Source organism: Leucoraja erinacea, chromosome 15, assembly GCF_028641065.1.
Source record: "Leucoraja erinacea ecotype New England chromosome 15, Leri_hhj_1, whole genome shotgun sequence".
Lineage (NCBI taxonomy): Eukaryota > Metazoa > Chordata > Chondrichthyes > Rajiformes > Rajidae > Leucoraja > Leucoraja erinaceus.
Window position 1 is genome coordinate 30,756,256 of NC_073391.1, and position 22,824 is coordinate 30,779,079.

Consider the following 22,824-nt stretch of genomic DNA (forward strand, 5'->3'; position numbering starts at 1 on the left):
ATATGATCATGGCTGATCATCCAACTCAGTATCCCGTACCTGCCTTCTCTCCATACCCCCTGATCCCCTTAGCCACAAGGGCCACATCTAACTCCCTCTTAAATATAGCCAATGAACTGGCCTCAACTACCCTCTGTGGCAGATAGTTCCAGAGATTCAACACTCTCTGTGTGCAAAAAGTTCTTCTCATCTCGGTTTTAAAGGATTTCCCCTTTATCCTTAAGCTGTGACCCCTTGTCCTGGACTTCCCCAACATCGGGAGCAATCTTCCTGCATCTAGCCTGTCCAACCCCCTAAGAATTTTGTAAGTTTCTATAAGATCCCCTCTCAATCTCCTAAATTCTAGAGAGTATAAACCAAGTCTATCCAGTCTTTCTTCATAAGACAGTCCTGACATCCCAGGAATCAGTCTGGTGATTTAGAGATACATGTGTAGAAACATGCCCTTTGGGTCCAGGCAGAACAATGATCACCCGTACGGAATTTCTATTGTACACGCTACGGATAATTTACAGAAGCCAATTAACCTACAACCCTGCACGTCATTTGAATGTAGGAGGAAACTGGAGCACTTGAAGGAAACTGATGTGGTCACAGGGAGAACATACAAACTCTGTACAGACAGCAACCGTAGTCAGGATCGAACCCTGGTCTCCAGCGCTTCAAGGCAGCAACTCTACCGTCACGCCACTGTGCCACCCTTATCCTTATCTATAACTATATATAACCTTAAAGAATTATGATCAGGTTGCAAAATGTTCCCCGTTCAAACTTTGAGCAATAGGCCAGGCTCACGTACATACCTTTCCTGCTTAGACTAGCGGCATATTATTTCAAGAAGTCTGCCTGGTAGCACTAGCTTCTGGCCCCATCCAAGCCATTGGCATTTGTTATCCCAGTCTATAGTGGCAATATTTTACATGAAGGTGGTGTTAAAAAGCCATATGATTGCTTCACCTTTCTGCTGTTTTGAACTTGTGCTACTTATCATTAATGTAAGTATATTGTTTACTCCCTGAGCTTGCTGCAATCAAGGAATTTAATTGCACTCTGGTGTGTAACAATAAACTAATATGAATCGATTAGGAGTTAAAATTACCCAGCGAGCCAAACCTAAATTTATTGGCTCTATTCTGCTATTTTTTTTATTATAGAGCATTAGAATGATACAGTGTGGAAATTGGCCCTTCAGCCCAACTTGCCCACACCAGCCAACATGTCCCAGCTACGCTAATCCCACCAGCCTGTGTTTGGTCAATATCCCTCCAAACCTGTCCTATCCATGTACATGTCTGTTTCCTAAATGTTGGGGTAGTCCCTGCCTCAGCTACTTCCTCTGGCAGCTTGTTCTATACACCTCCGTGTGAAAAAGTTACCCCTCAGATTCCTATTAAATCTTTTCCCCTTCACTAATTTTTATTAACTCACCAAATGAATTTTCATTGGTTACGAGTGTAGTAACTGAGTCTTTCAGATTGTTACATATGTTTATAAGTTATGAGCCTTGAAGCAAATATGTATGCATCGTGTCTGCGCTGACCAACAATCACCCGTACACTAGTTCTAACCTACACGCTAGTGACAATTTACAGAAGCCAATTAACCCACAAACCTGCACGCCTTTGGAGTGTGGGATGAAACTGGAGCACGCGGTGAAATCCCACGCAGCCACAGGGAGAACGTACAAACTCCGTACAGACAGCATCTGTGGCCAGGAACGAACCGGGGTCTCTGGCGTTGTAAGGCAGCAACTCTTCATCTGCTCCACCATTAACACTACAGAGTTAAGTAAAGACTTCTCACCTATCAATTTGCTCCAAGACGCTTCTTAAAACCTACCTTTTTTTGGCTCAACTTTGATCGCTAGCGCCAGTAACCTGCAACTCGGTCACACTGTTGATTGCACATCAGCATCATGAATATTGCCCTTCCCACCACTGAAGGGATCTAGAGGAGGCACTGCCTTAAAAAAGCATCCTACACACAAGGACCCACACTTTCATTTCACTTCTACCATCGAGAAGAAGCTACGGAAGTCTGAAAACTGTGACCTCTAGGTTCAGGAACAGCTTCTTCCCAGGCTCTTGAACACTTTCAACACCAACAAAACAATGGCCTGCCTTGTTTGCATTAGGGACTTCAAGCTTTTGTTTTACAGTAATATTATTTTTTAAATGTATTTTTGTTTATTATGTTCTCTATGAGTACTGCGTTTGCAGGCTTATTATGCTGATATGAATTTCATTTTTGACAATTAAACACGAAGGTTGACACAAATGCTGGATTAACTCAGGTCAGGTAGGATCTCCGACAAAAAGGACTGGGTGACGTTTCAGGTCGGAACCCTTCATCAGACTATCTTCGGTATAAACCAGAACCTGCAGTTCCTTCCTATGGCAATTAAACACCCTTGACTGAAAGCATATGGGATGTTTTGTCATGTTAAAAAGTGTTATACAAATTCAGGTTACTGCTAACCTGCACGCAACACATACACATCGTGTCTACACAATGTTAGTTGCCTCCTAGATACTATTCCGTCCAAACACCTCCCACTTATCTTAATGCACACATTCAAGTTAATTCCAAAACTTAAATACAGATCGTATTTCTAGGAAGGTCATTCTTGGCAAATTTATTGTTTGGAGATTCTTCCTCTTACAATACTAATTTCACTACATATTTTCTCATCATTGATATCACACCCCACATTCATTCCCCTTTAGTGCTGCAACACACTTTGGAGAAATAGAAGCTCATTCCAATCTTGTACAATCATTCTCTTCGAGAACCTATAAAATGGAGTATTCTTCCAATTTTCGTCATAGAAATCCTTCAGATTTGTCCTTATGTCTGCTATGCTAAATGTTAAACTGCAAATAACCAACATGCATAATCAATGGATGAATTATTTCATTTCAAAAAGGTACAATTGACTGTTTTCTTTACAGCTGGAGTGAATAGGCTACCTTCATCCTTAACAGAGGCTTGGAAAACAAATGTAAGAGATGGGGGGCAGGGGGGGGAGATTTAGCTTGCCACATAATGATGCTTCCTGGAACACACACAGATTTGGCAAACCTCTTTATTCTGTCTTTAAAAAACAAGCTTCACATCATTTAACCTCTTCTTTCCAATTTGTATTTACTATTGTAACTATGGTGGTGAACTGGATTATCACGACATCATATTGGGTTCTTGATAAATGGGCTGACAGGTGAAGCGGAATGAAATCAATTCAATTCCATGGTTTATTAAATAGTCTTTATTTCATGAACAAGACATTCTGCATTTGAAGTAAGTGTACCGTGTGATCTATGACAAAATACCACATTCTTTATCCTTTGACTATTGAAAAGCTGCAAACAATTGATAACACAGTAACAATATGAACTTAACCATAGAATATCTACAGCCAATGAAGGATGTAATGCTAACTGCATGCTAATGGACCACAATCATTTACACTTTATGAACACAAACAAAATAAAACACATGCTGGATAAACTCCAGGGTAAATTTAACTTGCAAATATTGTAAATGAAAGAGATGGCAAAGCAAATATGAAGGGACTTCATGAAAAAGAGAGGGCCATTAGAGTTGTACTGCAATGCAATCCTGTGCTTAAATTACTGCTTTGAAGTACAATAATCACTCACAGAGAATGCATTAGGAAAGACCAAATAAAGCATATTATCCTCTCCAAAAGGTTTAGTGTTCAAAAAAGTATCCATTCCACCTACCATCTATACTATGGTCACAGAATTTATAAATGAAATTACAAACAATATTTGTACAAGGATAATTGGTAATACTGGGATTGAAGCAAGAAGCTGGACTTAATTGTTCAGGGACGGGAATCTCCATCTACTAACGCAGATGAGGAGTGCCAGAAGAATTATAGCAAGAATTTTAAGGTGCAGAAAAGTAGCACTTTGCCCAGCTGAAATTTGAGACTGGCTTATTGCTGGTCAGCTGTGCTCTCTGTAAATAGGTTGTAGTTGAATTAAAATGGATTTGAACAGAGAGGTCAACGACTTCTGTTAATGTTGAGATGGCTTAATCTTCCACAGGTGCAGTTAAAAGCAATTGCTGTGTGCACAAGTTCCTTAATTAACAGAATAGTGTACTGACATAGAAATCTCTTCCATCATAGCATGAGATGAGAGCTGTTCTCAGTCACTTCTTAAACAAATTTAACTGCTTACTGACATGTTAAACAAATTTAAATGGTTCCTAGATTCATTAACTTTGGGGTACAGAAGATCAGCAAACTATTATACGTGAAGTGTTCTGTAGATACCTCTGCAAGGGGTGAATTACACTAAATTATGTTTCAATACACTATGGGGAAAATTAAGTTTTTATGTGCCATCGAAGTGGTTATAAACTTTACAAAATCAGAATTTTTAGATCTTGCTCACAGGAGCTAACCTTCATAGAATATGCTTACAAATTTAGAAGCTATGTGTTTGTGGATATCTGAAGATGTTGTTAATTAGCAGTCATTCAAGTTGCAGAATTGAACAAATAAGTTTGAAATGAACAGCAACTCATTAACATCCGAGAGTAAATGCATTTTCTAATGAAATTCTCCACCAAATGCATTTATCCTTTATTACAAAATGGTTCTGGCCTGGTTCACATTTCCAGCTTAGGTTTCAGGTTTTCAAAGTGTAGAGGCCAATCTAAGCTGCTTTAATATCAAAGACCACATTGTTATTGCTGAGAGAAAAGTTGACCGATTATTGAATTTATTCAGCAACATCAGCAAGGTATTGCACTTTAAACTTAAAGGGAGAGTTTGCCAGGGAACTATTGCTTTCTTAATACATTGATGGTCGTGTTAGTATTGGTGTTTTAGTGCCATTGCAAACATTGGTACATGCCAATTTTGGCACCATGTGATTCCATTCAATATGAAAACCCTCAAACACCACATTTGCAACCATTTAATTGGAATTCATTTTCATAAAACAGCTGTGTTCTTTCTCAGTGAGATGGAAAGAAGACTTGCCTTTCAATTATGTTTAGTAGCATCAAAGGCAACTACAAGAACTTTTGTATGTAACATTCACCAAGACAAACCATGGAGTGAAGTATGGAGTTCAATTAGAAACAGTGGAGGACAGTGCAAAAGAGCACATTAGTGGCATGTAAAGTACCATGACAAGTAACATGGTTAACTAGAGTACAATGAAGAAAGCCTCAAGTCCGATTATTTCAGCCTATTTCAATGGGAGCAACCTTTTCTTTTGAATCAAAAAAATTAGTTTAATACTGAGAGGAAAATATCAAGTTAAAAGGTCAGACTGCTCTGCCACAACATATAGCTCCAGCTACTTCCACAACCTTGTGCACAAACATATATAACATGTTTTAACTTCTGACAATCAATATCACAACAATAATCTACACGTTGAAAAAAAAGCAGGCCAAGCTGACCCATTGCTACAACACCGACTGTGGACTCCTGGAGACCTGTGCACCAACAGCTATTTCCCAAAGATTTAAAATGAAAATTGGAACGATCTTTGGCGCCATCTCAAGCCTCGTCAACGCTGCTCAGCAGAACTATTCCCGGGATTCAGAACTTGACATTCCCTTCACAAGAATCCCGCAGAGACAGAAGTGCATCGGAGTCAGACCAGCATTGCATGATGAAGAAGCTCAACATAAAGTGCTGGGGTAACTTGGTGAGTCAGGCAGCATCCCTGGAGAAAAAGAATGGGTGATGCTTTGGGTCAGGGCCCTTCTTCAAGCAGGTCTCGTTCCAAAACATCACCCATTCTTTTTCTCCAGAGATGCTGCCTGTCCCGCTGAGTTACTCCAGCACTTTGTGTCTTTCTTCGGTATATACCAGCATCTGCAGTTCCTTTCCACACACTGTATGATGAAGAAACTAGGTGAATGTTTCAGTTTTCAAAGTCAAGGGATAATTCTCTAGATAGTATTTCAGCTACCATAATGCGGCTCTGTCTAGGATGATGCATCTTAGAACATGCACAGTAGCGCGATTCAGTTAGTAATAAACATGCTGGGGGAACAAACAGGATATCCATGCCTACTGGGACAGACTAGGAAGCATTCCCAACTAGGAGTAGCAATTAAAATCAAGGAAAAAAAAAATCTAAAACGTCCAAAGATGACCAGCAAATCACTGCTTCAACCTGCACAACTATTTCCACGTAATAAAACACTGCAATAATAGATATTTTCGCTTTTCCTTTAACAGTGAACTCAATACCGCAGCGAACATTAGATTTCAGCCTCCTAACTAGTTAGATTCATTCATAGCCGATAAGCTGTTTTACTAACTGAAAAAATAACCTAAATTCTTATTTGCAGGCAGGCATATCCGTTGTATGCCAAGACTTGTGAGGCTGAATGTATACGTTCCACCTCCCTTGTGTTAAATGCCCCCAGTTCTTCCACCACCATCATTTCAACTGCAGCACGTATTGTAGATGAAGAAACCTGGTTCAGTTCACTGTGCTAAATCTGCATTTAAAAGTAACCAGCATTAACCCAAGGAAAACATTCCAGACACTGGAATGCACACTTTTAAGTGTTCTGCCTTATCTAAACCAAAAGGAATGATCAAATTTAAAGCAAATAAGTAACATCGAAAGGTACAGGTACCCCCATTGACACAGCACAACAGACAATCACAATGGTCACACACCAAGAATTTACCTTATGCCAGGGATCTTTCCCCTCAGGCTTTGGCAGCCACTCCCCTACTCTATTCCTACGGCCGGGCAGCTGCTTTCTCTCCAACTCTTTAATGGCAAATCTGCTCGCAGCTCATTAAAGATGATTTAAATCAGCCAAGCCTCGGCACTACAGCTTTGCCAATCATTTGCTTTGCTGCTTTCCTATCCAAGAGGTGAAAACAAAAGCCTCGCAAGAAATGGATTCTATAAACCAAAATCTGTTTAAAAAAAACCCCAACATGACTAGGGCAATTTATCAGTTGCATGCAGTTCAAACATGCTTGTGTACATGTGGACAGTTTCTGGATCAATTTAGGTTGTCAACGAGCTCTGGGTAAAATTTACTGCGGTTCTTTTGCTTTGGATCTATTGGCTGCATCATACGACTGAACCATACGCCTATCCAACCTGTTTTTCTGTCTTGCACCTCCACAATTTAGATTTCAGAGAAATGGTGCGCCAGAGATTTGTGCATCCACAAAGGAACAGGAGAGAGAAATAATTCCTCGAGGATATGCATGGCAAATCATTCTGATTAAAATATATATTTAATTATACATTGGAAAATGGATATGTATCCCCATAAAGGGCAATCAAATCAGTAGAGGTTGAAATATAGACAATGGTTCATCCGCACAAACGCGAGGGGAAATAAGTCTTGTGAAGAGGAACATTAAGTTAGGAGGAGTGAAAACAGGCAACAATTGTAATTTACAGATAACAATGCTAACAAAGAAAATACGGGCATGAGTCACAAGAGTTATTATCACACATCAGTCCATGCAGTTTGCAGCACAGTGTATTCGGAAGGATAGTATGAAATGCACAAAATTATATATTGCAGAAACATTCACAAAACACATACAGTATTTATAAAAGGATTCCAGAAATTCAGATGGTACATCAGATACATTAATCCCATGTGGCTTCTGGGTTCAGAGCTAAAATTGCGAAGAGAGGGGAATTTGGTCAATAACAATTAATTATCATCATCAAAGTAGAAATGGTCCAACTGGTTCCTTCCTTTGTACTTGAGCCAATTTCATTTCTTCTTTGAATTGACATTTTTGCAGACCCAATTCATCCCATCCTGGAATAGAATTGCAAGATTTTAAAATAATAAAGATGCATAAATTACATTGTGGAGCCAAAACTCTCAAACTGCTAACACTTTTAATAATTTGTTAATTTTGTTATATATTTTTGTTATATATGACCTGTGAGCAGAATTGGGGCAGAGTTTATAAAAATTCTGCAAATTTTTATAATTTTGCATTGTTACATTTCTGAAATTATTTTTTTGATTAATAAACAATTTTCTTCATGGTTGGAAACAATCCTTAAGAGATTGACAGCCCTCTGTGTATGGAAGGCAAACAAAAAATTGATTGGCATTTATGAGTTAACATTTCAGGTCCACGATCTATCATCAAAAGAGATTAGGGATACATGGGTAATGGCAATCAAAGAAAGAATGTAGGGAAGGAGAGAACAGGAGATGCCTGCGATTGGGAGAACACAGAAGTAAAGCATTCCTCTGCCTCAATGGAAGTCACTGAACCTTCCACCGTTACTAACTCAGCAATCAGGTTTGCTGATCCTTGCCCAAACTACCTCACGGAGCTGAAAGGCGAGGACATGAAGGAAACAGACACTATCGGGCAGTCGCCGTGGAATTTGCACGTTTTCCCTGTGACCACATGGGTTTCTTCCGGGTTCTCCGGTTTCGTTCAACAACATAAAGATGTGCAGGTTTGCAGGATAATTGGCCTCTGTAAATTGCCTTTACCGCGTAGGAAGTGGATGAGAAATAACATAGAACTAGTGTGAACAGGTATTGATTTCCACGTTGTCTCTAAACTAAACATTGGATGTCAATGGGGTTAAATGCCAATAATGGATACAGATCCCAATTTATATTGGAATTGGCAAATGTCTTGGAATCAGTCAAGTAATTATGTCATTGCCAATGCTGTGCACTGTGGACCTAATTCATTCTGTACTGGAATAGAACTGCAATAATTTAACAAATTAAAGTCTACTTCAACTGCTGTCCCAACATGTCCACTATAGTGGGGAAAGACAGTCGGTTTATTCAGAACGGTTACGAGAAGAATTCCAACCTTAAGGATTAATAACTGCAACACACTAAGGATACAAGGAAAAGAAAAATCTGACTTAATAACAGCTAAATGTTAATAACATTAATAAATGCTGAGGTTCAACTGAGACACTAAAAAGTAGCCCTGCTAAATTTCTCTAGTATGATCTGTTTTATAAACATAGTGGATTTTTCAAAAATACATATGCATTTTTGTTTAATAGCAAATGTATATTAGTTAAATAAATAAAAGAAATCAGGATACTCAAATCCTCAGGAACATGAATGTGCAATACAGACACTCCCCGACTCGCATGGGTTACATTTCTTGGACCCTTATGCAAGTCAGATTTTATGTAACTCATTCTCACTGACTCTCGCGAAAGCCGGCACTTTCTGTGGCGCGCGGAATTCTGGGTAAGCACCACCGCCATTACCGGCCTGGCTCCGATGTAAACTTGAGTGATGGTACAGTATTGGGGAAATGATAAACTGCCTTAATTGCACTAGGGACTGAGTATAGAATTGTTTGGGGTGGAAGATTGCAACCTTCACGTGGTCCGACCTGTTTCGACTAATGCAATCAACTCGACGTGCACAAACAGGAGATCAAATAGAACAAGTTGTCAAACAACCTTAGGTTGTGCACGCCACACGAAAGAAGAAGATAGAATTGTTTCAGTAATGAGAGTTTATGCAAGTTGCCAATTGCACGAGTCGGGTAGTGTCTATAATCTGCTACTGAGATCGCCTCCTTACCTGTAAAAAGCCATCACTACCCTGCCACAGTAATTCAGGATTTAAAAAAACAAACGTGACTACAATGAGCGCCTCAATCAAGTTAATGAAACCGCTTAAATCGGGGGGAAAAAGTGATGACAGCACACCTGTACACCTTCTCCTGTGAGCGCAGAACAAGACTGGATTTGCCAGACACGGTCACGGATTGTATGCAGGTTCAATCCCTCAGCTATCTCAGATGCTGGGGCAGCTGTCAGCAAATCTTGCTTGTTGGCAAAAATGAGAACAGCAACACCACTTAGTTTCTCTTCATCCAATAGTTCAGCGAGCTCCTGTATCCAAATTCCAAGTGAAAAGGTTACATTTGACTGTTAAAACTAGAATGTATTTCAAGCAAAAGCTACAACACCTTAAAAACAAGTTCTATTCCTATTATTCCAAATGCCTCAAGTCCCATCACAGTGCCCAATGCATGGGATTTGGCACTGGATCTGTTGAAGTGCTGTGTTATACACAAATATTTCCTGAAATGCCTCATTACTAAAACAGTCAAGAAACATTTAAGCTGTTTACTGAAAATAATGCCGGAGTTGGGCTATATTTAATATTTTGTCTTTAGAATGTAGCTATACATTACAAGAATAAGTTTTTGTGAATGGGACATTATTTATTTATACTATTTGATAAATTTGCATTTGGAACTGCTAATCTTGCTTTCATCTTTACCCCTCTGTTGTTATTTATTAACATGAAGATTCTTCTCTCATTCTTGCCAGACTTGAACATTTTTGCTTTAAATTCTTCCTTCTCCTCACCAAGTCATGAAGAAATCTTGATATTTCTTCAATTATGTATCTGTACCGACCATTGAAATGGAGAACAGTCATGAGCTATTTCAGAGGCCTTAATTGTTTCCATGCAACACAGAAGCAACTGTGGGTCATTTGGCTTCTTTACGCTTTCTGTGCCATTTTGTTCCATCGTGGCTGATTATCTATGCTCACACTATATTCCCACTCTTTTCCCGTGTTCCTTGTTGCTGTTTACGGTTACAAATTCATCAGCGACTTGGTCTCGACCAAGGATCACTACTTGGACAAAGTATATTCTAAAGGTTCGCCACTTGGAGTGAAGACATTTCTCCTCATTTCAGCCTTAAACCATTTCTCCTGTAACCTCATTCTAATTGCTCCAGTCAGAAGAATTATCGAGTCTGTCTAGTCCTGACAGAGTTTTCAAAGTATCAATTAGATCCCTTCTCATTCTTCTAAACTCAAATGAATACAAAACTGACTTAATCTCTCCTTTCATGACAGTTTCACCATCCCAGCCATCAATCTGGTGGATAAATATAAACCAAATCTATTTGTTTCTGTTTGTGAATTGGCCCTGTAGATTGTAGAGGGCACTGGAGTAGGGTGCTTGCTGGCACACTAGAATATTGGAAGTAGACCACCCAGTTAATATTTGTGAATGAAGCCCCTGTCCCGGAGGTGGAACGTGTTTCTAGCTTCAGGTTCCTGGGAGTCAACATCTCCGATGACCTCTCTTGGACCCACAATACCTCTACTCCGATCAAGAAGGCTCATCAGCGTCTCTTCTTCCTGAGGAGACTGAAGAAGGTCCATCTGTCTCCTCAGATCCTGGTGAACTTCTACCGCTGCACCATCGAGAGCATCCTTACCTACTGCATCACAGTATGGTATGGCAACTGCTCTGTCTCCGACGGGAAGGCATTGCAGAGGGTGGTGAAAATTGCCCAACGCATCACCGGTTCCTCGCTCCCCTCCATTGAGTCTGTCCAAAGCAAGCGCTGTCTGCGGAGGGCGCTCAGCATCGCCAAGGACTGCTCTCACCCCAACCATGGACTGTTTACCCTCCTACCATCCGGGAGGCGCTACAGGTCTCTCCGTTGCCGAACCAGCAGGTCGAGGAACAGCTTCTTTCCGGCGGCTATCACGCTACTCAACAACGTACCTCGGTGACTGCCAATCACCACCCCCCCCCCCCCGGACACTTATTATTATTTATTCAAATCGTTTGCTATGTCGCTCTTCCAGGGAGATGCTAAATGCATTTTGTTGTCTCTGTACTGTACACTGACAATGACAATTAAAATTGAATCTGAATCTGAATCTGTCCCACGATGCGAGTTTACCCAAGAGTTCTCCCGAGTTAAAAAAAAAGTCAAACTCGTGATACTTCATCACGAGTATTTTTTTACTCTTGGAAATTTTTCACACTGTTGAAAAAACGTAATGAGTTTCCGCATTTCCCGAGTACCTGCCGTTAGCATTACGAGCCGCTATGAGACATCCATGAACTCCGCTCGCATCGTGGGACAGGGCCTTAAAACTCTCCGTCAATACATAATAACAATAAACTGCAGGTGCTGGTTTACAATAGGTACAAAATATACAAGTAGATACAAAAATGCTGGAGTAACAGCTGGTCAGGCAACATCTATGGAGTACATGGATAGGTGATGTTTTGGTCGAGACTGAAGAAAGATCCTGACCCGTAGTGTCAACTTTCCTTGTTCCAGCATTTTGCGTCTTTCTCCAACAATACATATCAATTATTATAAGAAAAGCAGGGATTTTTTTTGGTGACTGGTGAATGTATCCATCTTCATTTTTAGTTGCTGTGGGCCTAATTTTAGCGGAACATATCTGGTAGTTTAGACAACTTGTGTACCATATCATGGACTGATATAGCTATGTGTATACCATTTCAGGAGGAATATTAAGCTCTTACCTGCCCCGTTTCTTCAAACCTTTTCCGGTCGGCACTGTCAATGACATAGATCTGGGGGGAGGGGGAGAAGCAATTTTTAAAATTACAACCGTTAATTTACATAACACATCTGAGACCCCTTTCAAGACATTCCAAATGTATTAATCAAAGATATTTCTGAGATGTAATTTCTGTTGCAGGGTAGGACAAATTAGCAATCAATTGCACGTTGTTAACATCCGCTCGAGCGTAGAGACACTTTGGTTTAATGTTACATACAACATTCGATACCTACAATATTTCATCAAGCCCTTAGATCTACATTGAAGCATCAGTATGCCTTCTTTTGAGTACTCAGATCTCTGGGAATGGGACTAGAAATCACAGTTACATTTCTAATTGAAAGATAGTTGCCATTTCATTCAAATTAAGTAAAACATTGATATTACTCGGCAAGAATATGGCAGCTTAGTTTAGAGATACGACGTGGAAATAGGCCCTTTAGCCCACGCCGATCCACGATCATCCATACATTCGTTCTATCCTACACTTTAGGGACAATTTACAGCAGCCAATTAACCTACAAACCTGTACATCTTTGGAGTCTGGGAGGAAACCGGAGCAGTTGGAGGAAACCCAAGAGGTCACAGACAGCGCCCATCATCAGGATCAAACTAGGGTCCCTGGTGCTGTAAGGCTGCACTCACCGGTAGTAAAGAAAGCAAACTCAATGCTAGCATTTATTTCAAGAGGACTTGTATACAAAAACAGGGATAATAATAATAATAATAATAATAATACATTTTATTTATGGGCGCCTTTCAAGAATCTCAAGGACACCTTACAAAGATTTAGCAGGTAGAGGAAAAACATGTAAGGGGAATGAAATAAGTAGTAGAGACATGAATAGTACACAAAGTAAAGACAGAATTCAATTCAAAACACAATATGAGGCAATTAATGCACAGATGAAAAGGGAGGGGGATGTGGGGCTAAGGATAGGCAGATGGGTCTTGAGGCGGGACTGAAAGATGGTGAGGGACACGGAATTGCGGATCAGTTGGGGGAGGGAGTTCCAGAGCCTGGGAGCAGCCCTGGAGAAGGCTCTGTCCCCAAAATTGCGGAGGTTGGATTTGTGGATGGAGAGGAGACCGGCTGATGTGTATTTGAGGGACCGTGAGGGTTGGTAGGGGGAGAGGAGGTCAGTGAGATATGGGGGGGTGGGGGGGGCAGATGGTGGAGGGCTTTGTAGGCGAGGATCAGGATTTTGTAGGTGATCCGGTGGATCATCCGGTGGATGTAATGTTGAGGCTCTATAAGGCGCTGGTAAGACAGCATTTGGAATATTGTGAGCAATTTTAGGCACCATGTCAGAGGAAGGATGGAGTTAGTCCATAGGTTGATCGCAGGAATGAGTAGGTTAACGTTGATGAGCGTTTGTCGGCACTGGACTCGCTGGAGTTTAGAAGAATGAGGGGGGACCTCATTGAAAGATACAGAATAGTGGAAGGCTGTGGAATAGTGGGAGAGATTAGAACTAGAGGTCATAGCCTCAGAATTAAAGGAGATGAGAATTTTTTTCTAGTCAGAGGGAGGTGAATCTGTGGAATTCTTTGCCACAGAAGGCTATGGAGGCCATGTCGGTGGAAATTTTTAAGGCAGAGATAGATAGATTCTTGATTAGTACAGGTGTCAGCGGTTATGGGGAGAAGGCAGGAGAATGGGCTTAAGAGGGAGAGATAGATCAGCCATGATTGAATGGCGGAGTAGACTTGATGGGCCGAATGGACAATTTCTGCTCCTTTCTTCATGACCACCATGCCAGGCAGATGGAATGTAATATGGTAAAACCTGTGCGTTATTCTCTGTGGTGGGAAGTGATGCAGAGATCAGATTTGGGTACGTTTAATTCTATAGTGCCCAGTCTTGCACATTAGAAAATTGGACAACACTTATGAGCCTGCCGCTGAGAAAGGGATACAGCATGGAAAGAAACCCTTCAGCCCACCAAGTCCATGCTGATCATCAATCACCTGCTCACACTAGTTTTATGTGATCAATTTTTTAATTCACTCCCTACACCCAAGGGGCAATATTACCTGCAAACACACAAACAAGCAATGTCACTCTATTTGAAATGATTAGTGATAGAGGCAATTTATGTTCTTCATTAATAATCCAAACACAATAAATGGCTGATCACTTTTGTTCATACTAGCAAAGGACGAGTGGAAGCTGTATTGAATGAATATATGAGTAGACTTAGAGCCCATAGGCCTACATGTTTTACAAAGCACCAGTAGTTCCCGGTGAGCCATGCAGGCCCGATCCACCCGCCGAACTAAACGCGCCGCCGACTGGAACGCGCCCCGGTAGGCCCGACTGGCCCCACAGGACTTCCAGGGGACTGCAGAGAAGCTGGGCGTCGAGGCCTGTCTGGGCTGAAGGAGCCTCGACGGCGGCAGTGGGAGCCTCGACATAGGCGGCAGTGGGAGCCTCGACATAGGGGCAGATGTGGGGCCTCGGCAGCAGCGGGAGCCTCGGTGATGGTGGGGCCTCGCGATCGACCCGCGATCAGCAGTCGATGAACGTGAGGGGGGAGGGGAAGACAATGTGGAGCCGGCGTGGGGTGACCACCATGAAGAACAATGAAGAATCCTTCAGCCCACGGTGAAGAACAATGGAGGACCTGGCGTGGGGGGGACCGCCGTGTGGGATGGTGGGAGAACAAAGAGGGCACTCTAGATTTAGAATCCTCTGCCCAGGGGATCAGCCTGCGTTTGTTTATTTGTTCATTCGTTCCGGTTAAGGCGCGGTGCACATGGCCGCCAGCCCACAGTCGCTTTTGCTTTTCTTTCTTTTTTTCCTCATTTTTAATTTAATTTTAATTTCAAGTTTTTGTGTACCTTGTGTGTTGTGACTGTTGGCAGACCAATTTCCCACCGGGGATGAATAAAGTTCTATTGTATCGTATAGTATCAGTAAATAAGTAATACTCACCAGAACATCAGTATTTTCAAAGTAGTTCCTCCAATACGGTCTAATTTTTCGCTGTCCTCCAATATCCCACACGTTCAATTTGAAACCTTGAGACTGCACACTTTTGATATTAAACCCCTGAGAAAGAAATAATGTATTTTTGTTCTGAAGTCTGTTCCGGTGCAGGTTTAAAGTACATAATATAGATATCATAAGAAAAATGCATACAGGGCTTTTAAACAGCGGAAAATCCAAATGCTTCTCTGACATACAAGGTATAAATTGATGCAGAGTCAAAAGGGATATTAGAAAACATTAGCTAAAACTTTGTCAAAATAATGTAGTTTAACAAGGTGTTTAACGCAGGATAGAAAGACGAACAGGTAAATGGTACTCAGTGGAATTATTCCAGAATTTCTGTGACTTTGCTATATGAAAGCTAGGCACAAAGTGCTGGACGAACTCAGCGGGTCAGGCAGCATCTGCAGTGGAATTGGACATATGAAACTTGTGCCTTTGCTATATGAAAGCAAAGGCACCTACAAAAAGGGAAAAGGGGAGAGCAGATGCAGTGGAAGGAGAGGCATTAGCAACAGGAGGTAATGGAATGGAAGAATTGGAAGGTGAATAAAATTAAAGATCATAGAGAGCAACCTTTACCTGCAAGTCCAAATGAAAATAAAAATATAAATTTGAAGAGTTGGGTGCTGGTGGCAACAATGACATCAACGCGAATAGGGAAAATAAATGAACAGGACACAATGTAGGTAGGCATTCAAGCATTTGTGTTTGGGGTTCGCTATAATTAATACAAGGTACTGACAATTGGACTGCAGGTGTTGATGTATGTGCTGATAGTTTGAGCAATCACTGGATTAAGATAGAAACTCAGGATAGCAGCTTGATAAAGAATGATAATAGTCTTTACAATCAACAATGATTTTCAAAATAACTATTTTGACAGGAATTATTCAGTATCTATAATATACTTGTATTAAAAGATGGAATCATGTCAAATCTTAATAAAACATTTCAGTCTTTCATTTTAATACATCTGAATCTTGTAACAAGGCAAGTTAACATTTAACATAGAATAAAACGGCACAGGAACAATCCCTTCAGCCCACAATGTCCATGTGGAACACGATGCCAAGTTAACTTCTACCTCAAAGTACAATGACTAACCTGTAATGTCTCCAGAATCTGTGAAGCACGATAACATTTGCAACCACATCAAATAATCTTAAAATCTTAATAATGAGGAGAAGCTACATTGCATTTCAAAACCCAAGTTATCTAAACAGCTTACTTATAGAATATTATTTACAGCGTGCAGTTCTTAATTTATCTGTACATTATGTGGGACAAAACTGAATCGCTCAAGTCCACTGCTTTTCCGGAACATTTAAGGCAACAACATATGGTATTACCTTGATACGCATTCTGCACGATTACTCTACATGGAAGGGAATCATAAATGGTGCACGTTTCATCTGAGGCTGTGGGTTAATCGGTTTTGGAGTGAAAAGCTTCTGCTTTTTGATAGGGTGATTATCCGCTTAGAATGGTAGCTGACAGAAGGTTATGTAATAGATTCTTCCCAGCTGAGTTGCAAACTTGTTTTCCCTACACCAGAAAACCTCAGCATAGAACATTCTTTCTAATTTGAAACATTTAAGAATTAGTTGAATTGTCATGCAATTTAAACATGGCAATTTAGTCTTTCACGCTAGTTCCAAGAAAATGCTATTATTAGTACTGATTTTAATCGATGGAATGTTTTTAAACAAACATTTAACATAAACAAAAAGATTCCAAGCTGATGAAAGAATGCAGCTCCAACTGTTTACAGCTGCATAACCAACCGATCAAGACTATGACTGCTACACATGGTCATTTAGCCCATGTATGCCCAAACAGATGGATGGCAACACATGTAAGAAGGAACTGCAGATGCTAGTTTACACCGAAGATAGACACAAAATGCTGCCATTTCGAGTCTGAAGAAATGTTGACCCAAAACATCACATATTCCCTTTCTCCAGAGATGCTGCCTGACTCGCTGAGTTACTCCAGCATTTTGTGTCTTCCTTGGATGGCAACACTGTGTATCTTCCTTTTTCAGCTCTCAGTACAAATCCATATAACATTGTTGTTTCTGCATCAAATACTGCTTGCTGTATGTCAGATGCAAGAACTCTAGCACTAAAACAGTTGTAGCAGGTACAGTGGTAGGGAGCAGTAGCAGTGCAGACAGAGAGAGAAAGAAGTATCACCAAGATAAGAGCTCGTTAGTATGTGATTTGTAACATTAAGGAACAGCTATAGGATAAAGAGAGGGGGAAGACCCATTTACAAGATACAAGATACATTTATTTGTCACTTATCAATTGGTACAGTAAAATGTGTGGTCGCCATACGAATAATAAAGAGCACAAAAACAATTAGTTTTTAACACAGACATCCCCATACAGTGGGATCAAAGTTTCCCACTGTGAGGGAAGGCTCCAAAATTCAGTTATTCTCCTTTGTTGTCCTCCCGTGGTCCGGGGGCTCCCAAACCCCCCACTGTCGCTGCTACGGGCGGCCCAATGTTCAGGCCCACTCGCCGGGGTGATGGAAGTCTGACATTGGGACTGGAGGACATCCTCAGTGGCTTGGGCATCCGAATTGGCCACCTCCTACCGGAGTCCGTGGCTCCCGAAGTCCACAGGCCTTGCTGGGCAGAGATTCAACGCTGGCGGCCCTCGGCAAAGGGCCCCAGGACTCCGCGATGTTGAAGTCAGCGCCACCCGCGCTGGAAGCTCTACAAGCCACAGCTCCGATGTTGAAGCAGCAGGCCCAACACTCCGTAGCTTAAACGGCGATCCAGGTAAGCAATTGCCCGCTCCGTGATGTATCCAGCGCTGCGCCGCTGCTGGTGAAGCTCTGGTCCGGGACCCCGGCAGGAAAGGCCACTCCAATCCAGGTGGTAGGCCGCAAGGAGGGGGGGGGCGAGGGCGCCACTCAGTAAATAGTTGCGTCCTTGCCAGGAAGTGACTGGGTAACGGTTTTCCCCTTACTCTACCCCCCTCCCCCACGTAGAAAAGCTAAAGAAATCTCCAAAACAAACTTTTTAAACTGACTAAAAATAAAAAAAAGACTGAAAAACAGACAGACTCTAGGCAGAGGCTGCCATCAGCCTACAGAGCCGGTAACACAGCCGCTCTTCGATCTACCAGGACTGCACTGGAAAAAGGAATCAGGGCAGAGAAACGTGCATACGCGGGGGAAATCCAGGGACACCTCTGTGACACAGGAGACACCAGGAGGATGTGGAAGGGAATCCAAACACTGACGGGGTACAAGGCAAGGCAGCAGGTAACCGACACGGACACTTCTCTCCCAGATGAACTGAACAACTTCTTAGCACGTTTTGATGCAGCAAACACCACACCCAAGGGGAGAGCCAGCCCCTGCTTACAAACCGACCAGCCAGTCCTGACCATAGACTCAATGGACACACGGAGAATCCTGTCTACAGTCAACCCGTGGAAAGCAGTCGGACCCGACAACATCCCAGGACGTGTGCTCAAGGAATGTGCTGAGGAGTTAGCAGATATGCTAACAGACATCTTTAACATCTCCCTTAGTCAAGCCATTGTCCCCACATGCCTCAAAACTTCCACGATAATCCCCAGAGGGAAGAAACCAGTGGTTGCCTGCCTAAATGACTACCGCCGTCGCCCTGACCCCAATAATAATGAATAATGTGGCGAAACCCCACATTACTGCCAGCCTCCCCTCATCGTTAGACCCCCTCCAGTTTGCCTATCGCCCCAACCGTTCTACAGAGGATGCCATCTCTACCACGCTGCACACAGTACTCACGCATCTGGAAAACAATAACACATATGCCAGAATCCTGTACATTGACTTCAGCTCAGTGTTTAACACCATCATCCCACAGAGACTTGTGGAGAAACTAATCCTGCTGGGCCTCAACACCACCCTGTGTCACTGGATCTTGGACTTTCTGACAGAGAGACCGCAGTCAGTCCGTGTTGGCAAGAACACTTCAGGCTCGATCACGCTGAGCACCGGCTCCCCTCAAGTCTGTGTGCTCAGCCCGTTGCTGTTCACATTGCTCACACATGACTGTGCTGCCAGATTCAGGGACAATAAGATCATAAAATTTGCAGATGACACAACAGTGGTGGGACTCATCAGCGGAGATGATGAATCAATGTACAATGAGGAAGTAAAACAACTAGTAGACTGGTGCGGCAAAAATAATCTAGAATTAAATGTCGACAAAACGAAGGAGATAGTTGTGACTTTAGGAAGCCAAAGACCCCTCAACATCAGCACTGCAGTGGAGAGAAGAGCAAAACGTTCCTCGGTGTGCAAATAGGACAGCCTCACTGGTCAGGAAACACCACTGGGGGCGCAGACTGCACTTCCTGAGGAAACAAAGCATACACCCCTCTACAACATCACGTACTGCATAAATACGGCACTGCAGGTGGAGAGAGTAGGAGGGGAGCATAAAGTTCCAGAGCCGCTGTCTGAAAAAAGCTCAGGTGTAAGGCAAATTTACAGACAGCCTCACCAAGGTCCAGGAACACCACTGGGACAGCGTCAAACAGGCTGGGGCCCATCACTCGACTGCACTTCCTGAGCTGGAAACTAAAAACAGGCCTCACTGCCCCCATTTTTATGATTGGTTTATTGTATTTTAACGTTGTGTTTTACCTGCTTTAACTATGTTACTTTCTACAGGGGTACGGTGGATTGTCTGTTATTACTCACGTACTAAATTTAAATACGTGGTACTCCACCTGCAACAATTGCCTCAGACACAGAAGGAAGTGCTCTGCAGGGGAGGGTAGTCCGGATGGGGATTTTAGCAGCCTTTAATACAAGATTCCGGATCATTGGCTGGTCACTCTCCCTACCCACTGTCACATGTACAAGAAAAGGATTTCTCAGAGCCGCTGTCTGTGAAAAAGCTCAGAGAATTGCTAAGGTTAAAGGGTTGTGTGCTAAGCCCCCCTTATACTGTCTCACATACACCTGGAGTCTCCTGCCAATCAGGCAATTTGAGACGATCGAAGTCGGACTTATTTCGAAAACGCCCGGACTACAGAGAGGACTGCTAAACAACCTTCCAGAAAACAACTGGCTCTGTGAGGCTGCAAAAGACATTGTCACTCTGTACTCAGTCCGACTTGATCAACTGCAGTGCTGGCACGGACACCTTCCGGTTTCTTTCCATATAACTGGCACTCCTGGGCCACTCAAGAAATCAGCAGCGGCTGCACTTCCTGAGGGTCCTTTTAAGCACAATTGGACTTATTGTGACCTTCTTTTGTCCATCAGCCATGATCATGCATTGCAATGGCAGCTGCACCATGCAGGCTCGAGGGTAACCAGGACAGCGCGAATGGGCCCTCTCCCTCCCTGACATCTACACCTCCCGCTGCCGTTCATCTACAGCTTTCGCGTATGGTTTCGACCTGCTTTTAAGGCGTTGTGCATTCCAGGACAAACAGACTCTGCTTTTTAATCTACTATAAATTCAAATTCACACATGCACTGTTCCATCAGGGACTAGATATGTATATATTTTAGTGTTATTATGTTTTTTGTGAAGCTTGTTTTTTTTAAATTTCATGTATGCGAGTACGAGCCGCTTTCATTCCCTGTACATGGATAGTGACAATCTGGCATATTTTATTTTGCATTTTTCACTGTACAAACTGTTGCTTGCAAGATGACAATAAAGGTTGATTGATTGATTGATCAATGCGGCGCCCCTAGTGGCCTTTGGGTCAGTGGGTGGGTAGAGATAGCAGAAAGATGGTGAGCATGGGTAATGGAGGGGAAAAATAAGGCACAAGAGATACAGCATTGAAATGGGCCTTTCAGCCCACCAAATCCATGCTAACCATTGATCAGCCTTTCACGCTAATTCTATGTTATCCCACTTTCACATCTACTCCCTACACACTATGGTCAATTTACCTACAAACCCACTCGTCTTTCGGGTGTGGGAGGAAACCTGAGCACTGATGAAGTCCATGTGGGCAAGATAGCACCTCAACCAGGTGCACCACTGTGCCACCCTAATAAAAATAATAAAAGTTTGGACCATCGTTAAAGGTGATATCATTACCAGTGTGGGGTCCAAGGACAAGTTAAGTCACGTCAAGTCCATTGTCATTGTCAAGTATAGTAAGGTATGGGTACAATAAAAATATTGCTTGCAGCAGCTAAGACACAGAATCTGACAATACAGAAAAAAAAAATCATATATAAATTACTCAATTCCTGCAAGACAGTTAAAAAAAGGACTGCAGAAATAATGCATTAGTCCACGAAACACAGTTAGAAAAAAAACCAAGCCCATGGTGTGTAAGAAGTGGTCCTAATAATAGTCAAAGTTATACTGCAGAGAAATAGACATAATGTGTAGGAAAGAACTGCAGATGCTGGTTTAAATCAAAGGTAGACACAAAATGCTGGAGTAACTCAGCATCTTTCGAGAGAAGGAATGGGTGACGTTTCAGGTCGAGCCCTTACTCAGACTGATGTCAGGGGGGTGGGCCGACCAGAGATAATATGTAGTCGAGACAGTTAGACTGATAGGAGAAGAGATGCTGCCTGTCCTGCTGAGTGACTGCAGCATTTTGTGTCTACCCCGGAGAAATAGACACTCTGGCTCATGTCTATATCTATATCAAGTGGCTTTCTATAATAATCCCATTTATCAGCACTTGGTTTATGACTGTGACCACAATAAAGGGTTTAGATGCCCCTAATGTAAAGAAAACATTATTTGTTCCTACACTTCTATGTACCAAAACGTAACTTGACTCTTTCTGGACCTCTGCTGGGGAAAAAAACACATCCATGTGTCTTGTTATTCTGAAATGGAGATGAAGACCCATCAAATCATGTCTCACTCCTAATCATTCCCGGGATTCATCCCACACTACAAAAATAACTTGTAAATGTTGCTTACATTTGAGTTGTCATGTAAAGCTAACATTATTCCCTGTTTTGTTTAGTTATCCAATAGGATTTGTTTGGTTCTTCGAGCATTTGATAAATAATGAACTTTAAAAGAAAGATGGAGAAAAAACAAAGATAAAAATCGTAAGCTTCTCAAATAATGAGGACGAATGAATCAAATCGGAGTAACTCACAGAAGTTCTGAAATACTGCATTAAATTGCTGGTTACAGATTTTAAATAATCATGAGGTGGTTAGCAAATAACAGCTTTCCAAAAGAGCAGCATAGTTACTCAGGCTTGCCGGTTGAACTCAAGAATGGTAAACACCACAGATGACCTTCAGAGTATAAAAATCGATTGGACACATGCAGTAAATCACAGTGGCAGAGAGCCAGTTGTCTGTTAGTGGAGATCCAGTTAATTTGCTTTTCACAATGTCTAATTGAAAGTGCAAAGTTGCAGCATCATACAGCGATATCTCAGAATATTCAAAAGAATCCCAGTATAGTGCGTGTGAGTTGGTTATGGAAGAGGCGCAGGGATAAGGGAAAAG

The 22,824-nt window shown here is 42.0% G+C and overlaps 1 protein-coding gene across 2 annotated transcripts in view; it reads right to left on the reverse strand.

Moving 5' to 3' along the window:
* Positions 1-3,250: 3,250 nt before the first annotated feature.
* arl3b (ADP ribosylation factor like GTPase 3b) overlaps positions 3,251-22,824 on the reverse strand; it is a 30,823-nt gene continuing 11,249 nt past the window's right edge. For both annotated transcript variants that reach the window (XM_055647013.1, XM_055647014.1), the window contains exons 3-6: positions 15,295-15,411; positions 12,316-12,366; positions 9,705-9,890; positions 3,251-7,806 (exon numbers count right to left, since the gene is read on the reverse strand). In XM_055647013.1, the coding sequence (XP_055502988.1) occupies positions 7,759-7,806; positions 9,705-9,890; positions 12,316-12,366; positions 15,295-15,411 (402 nt within the window). In that variant the 3' untranslated portion in view covers positions 3,251-7,758. The remainder of the gene's footprint in view (positions 7,807-9,704; positions 9,891-12,315; positions 12,367-15,294; positions 15,412-22,824) is intronic.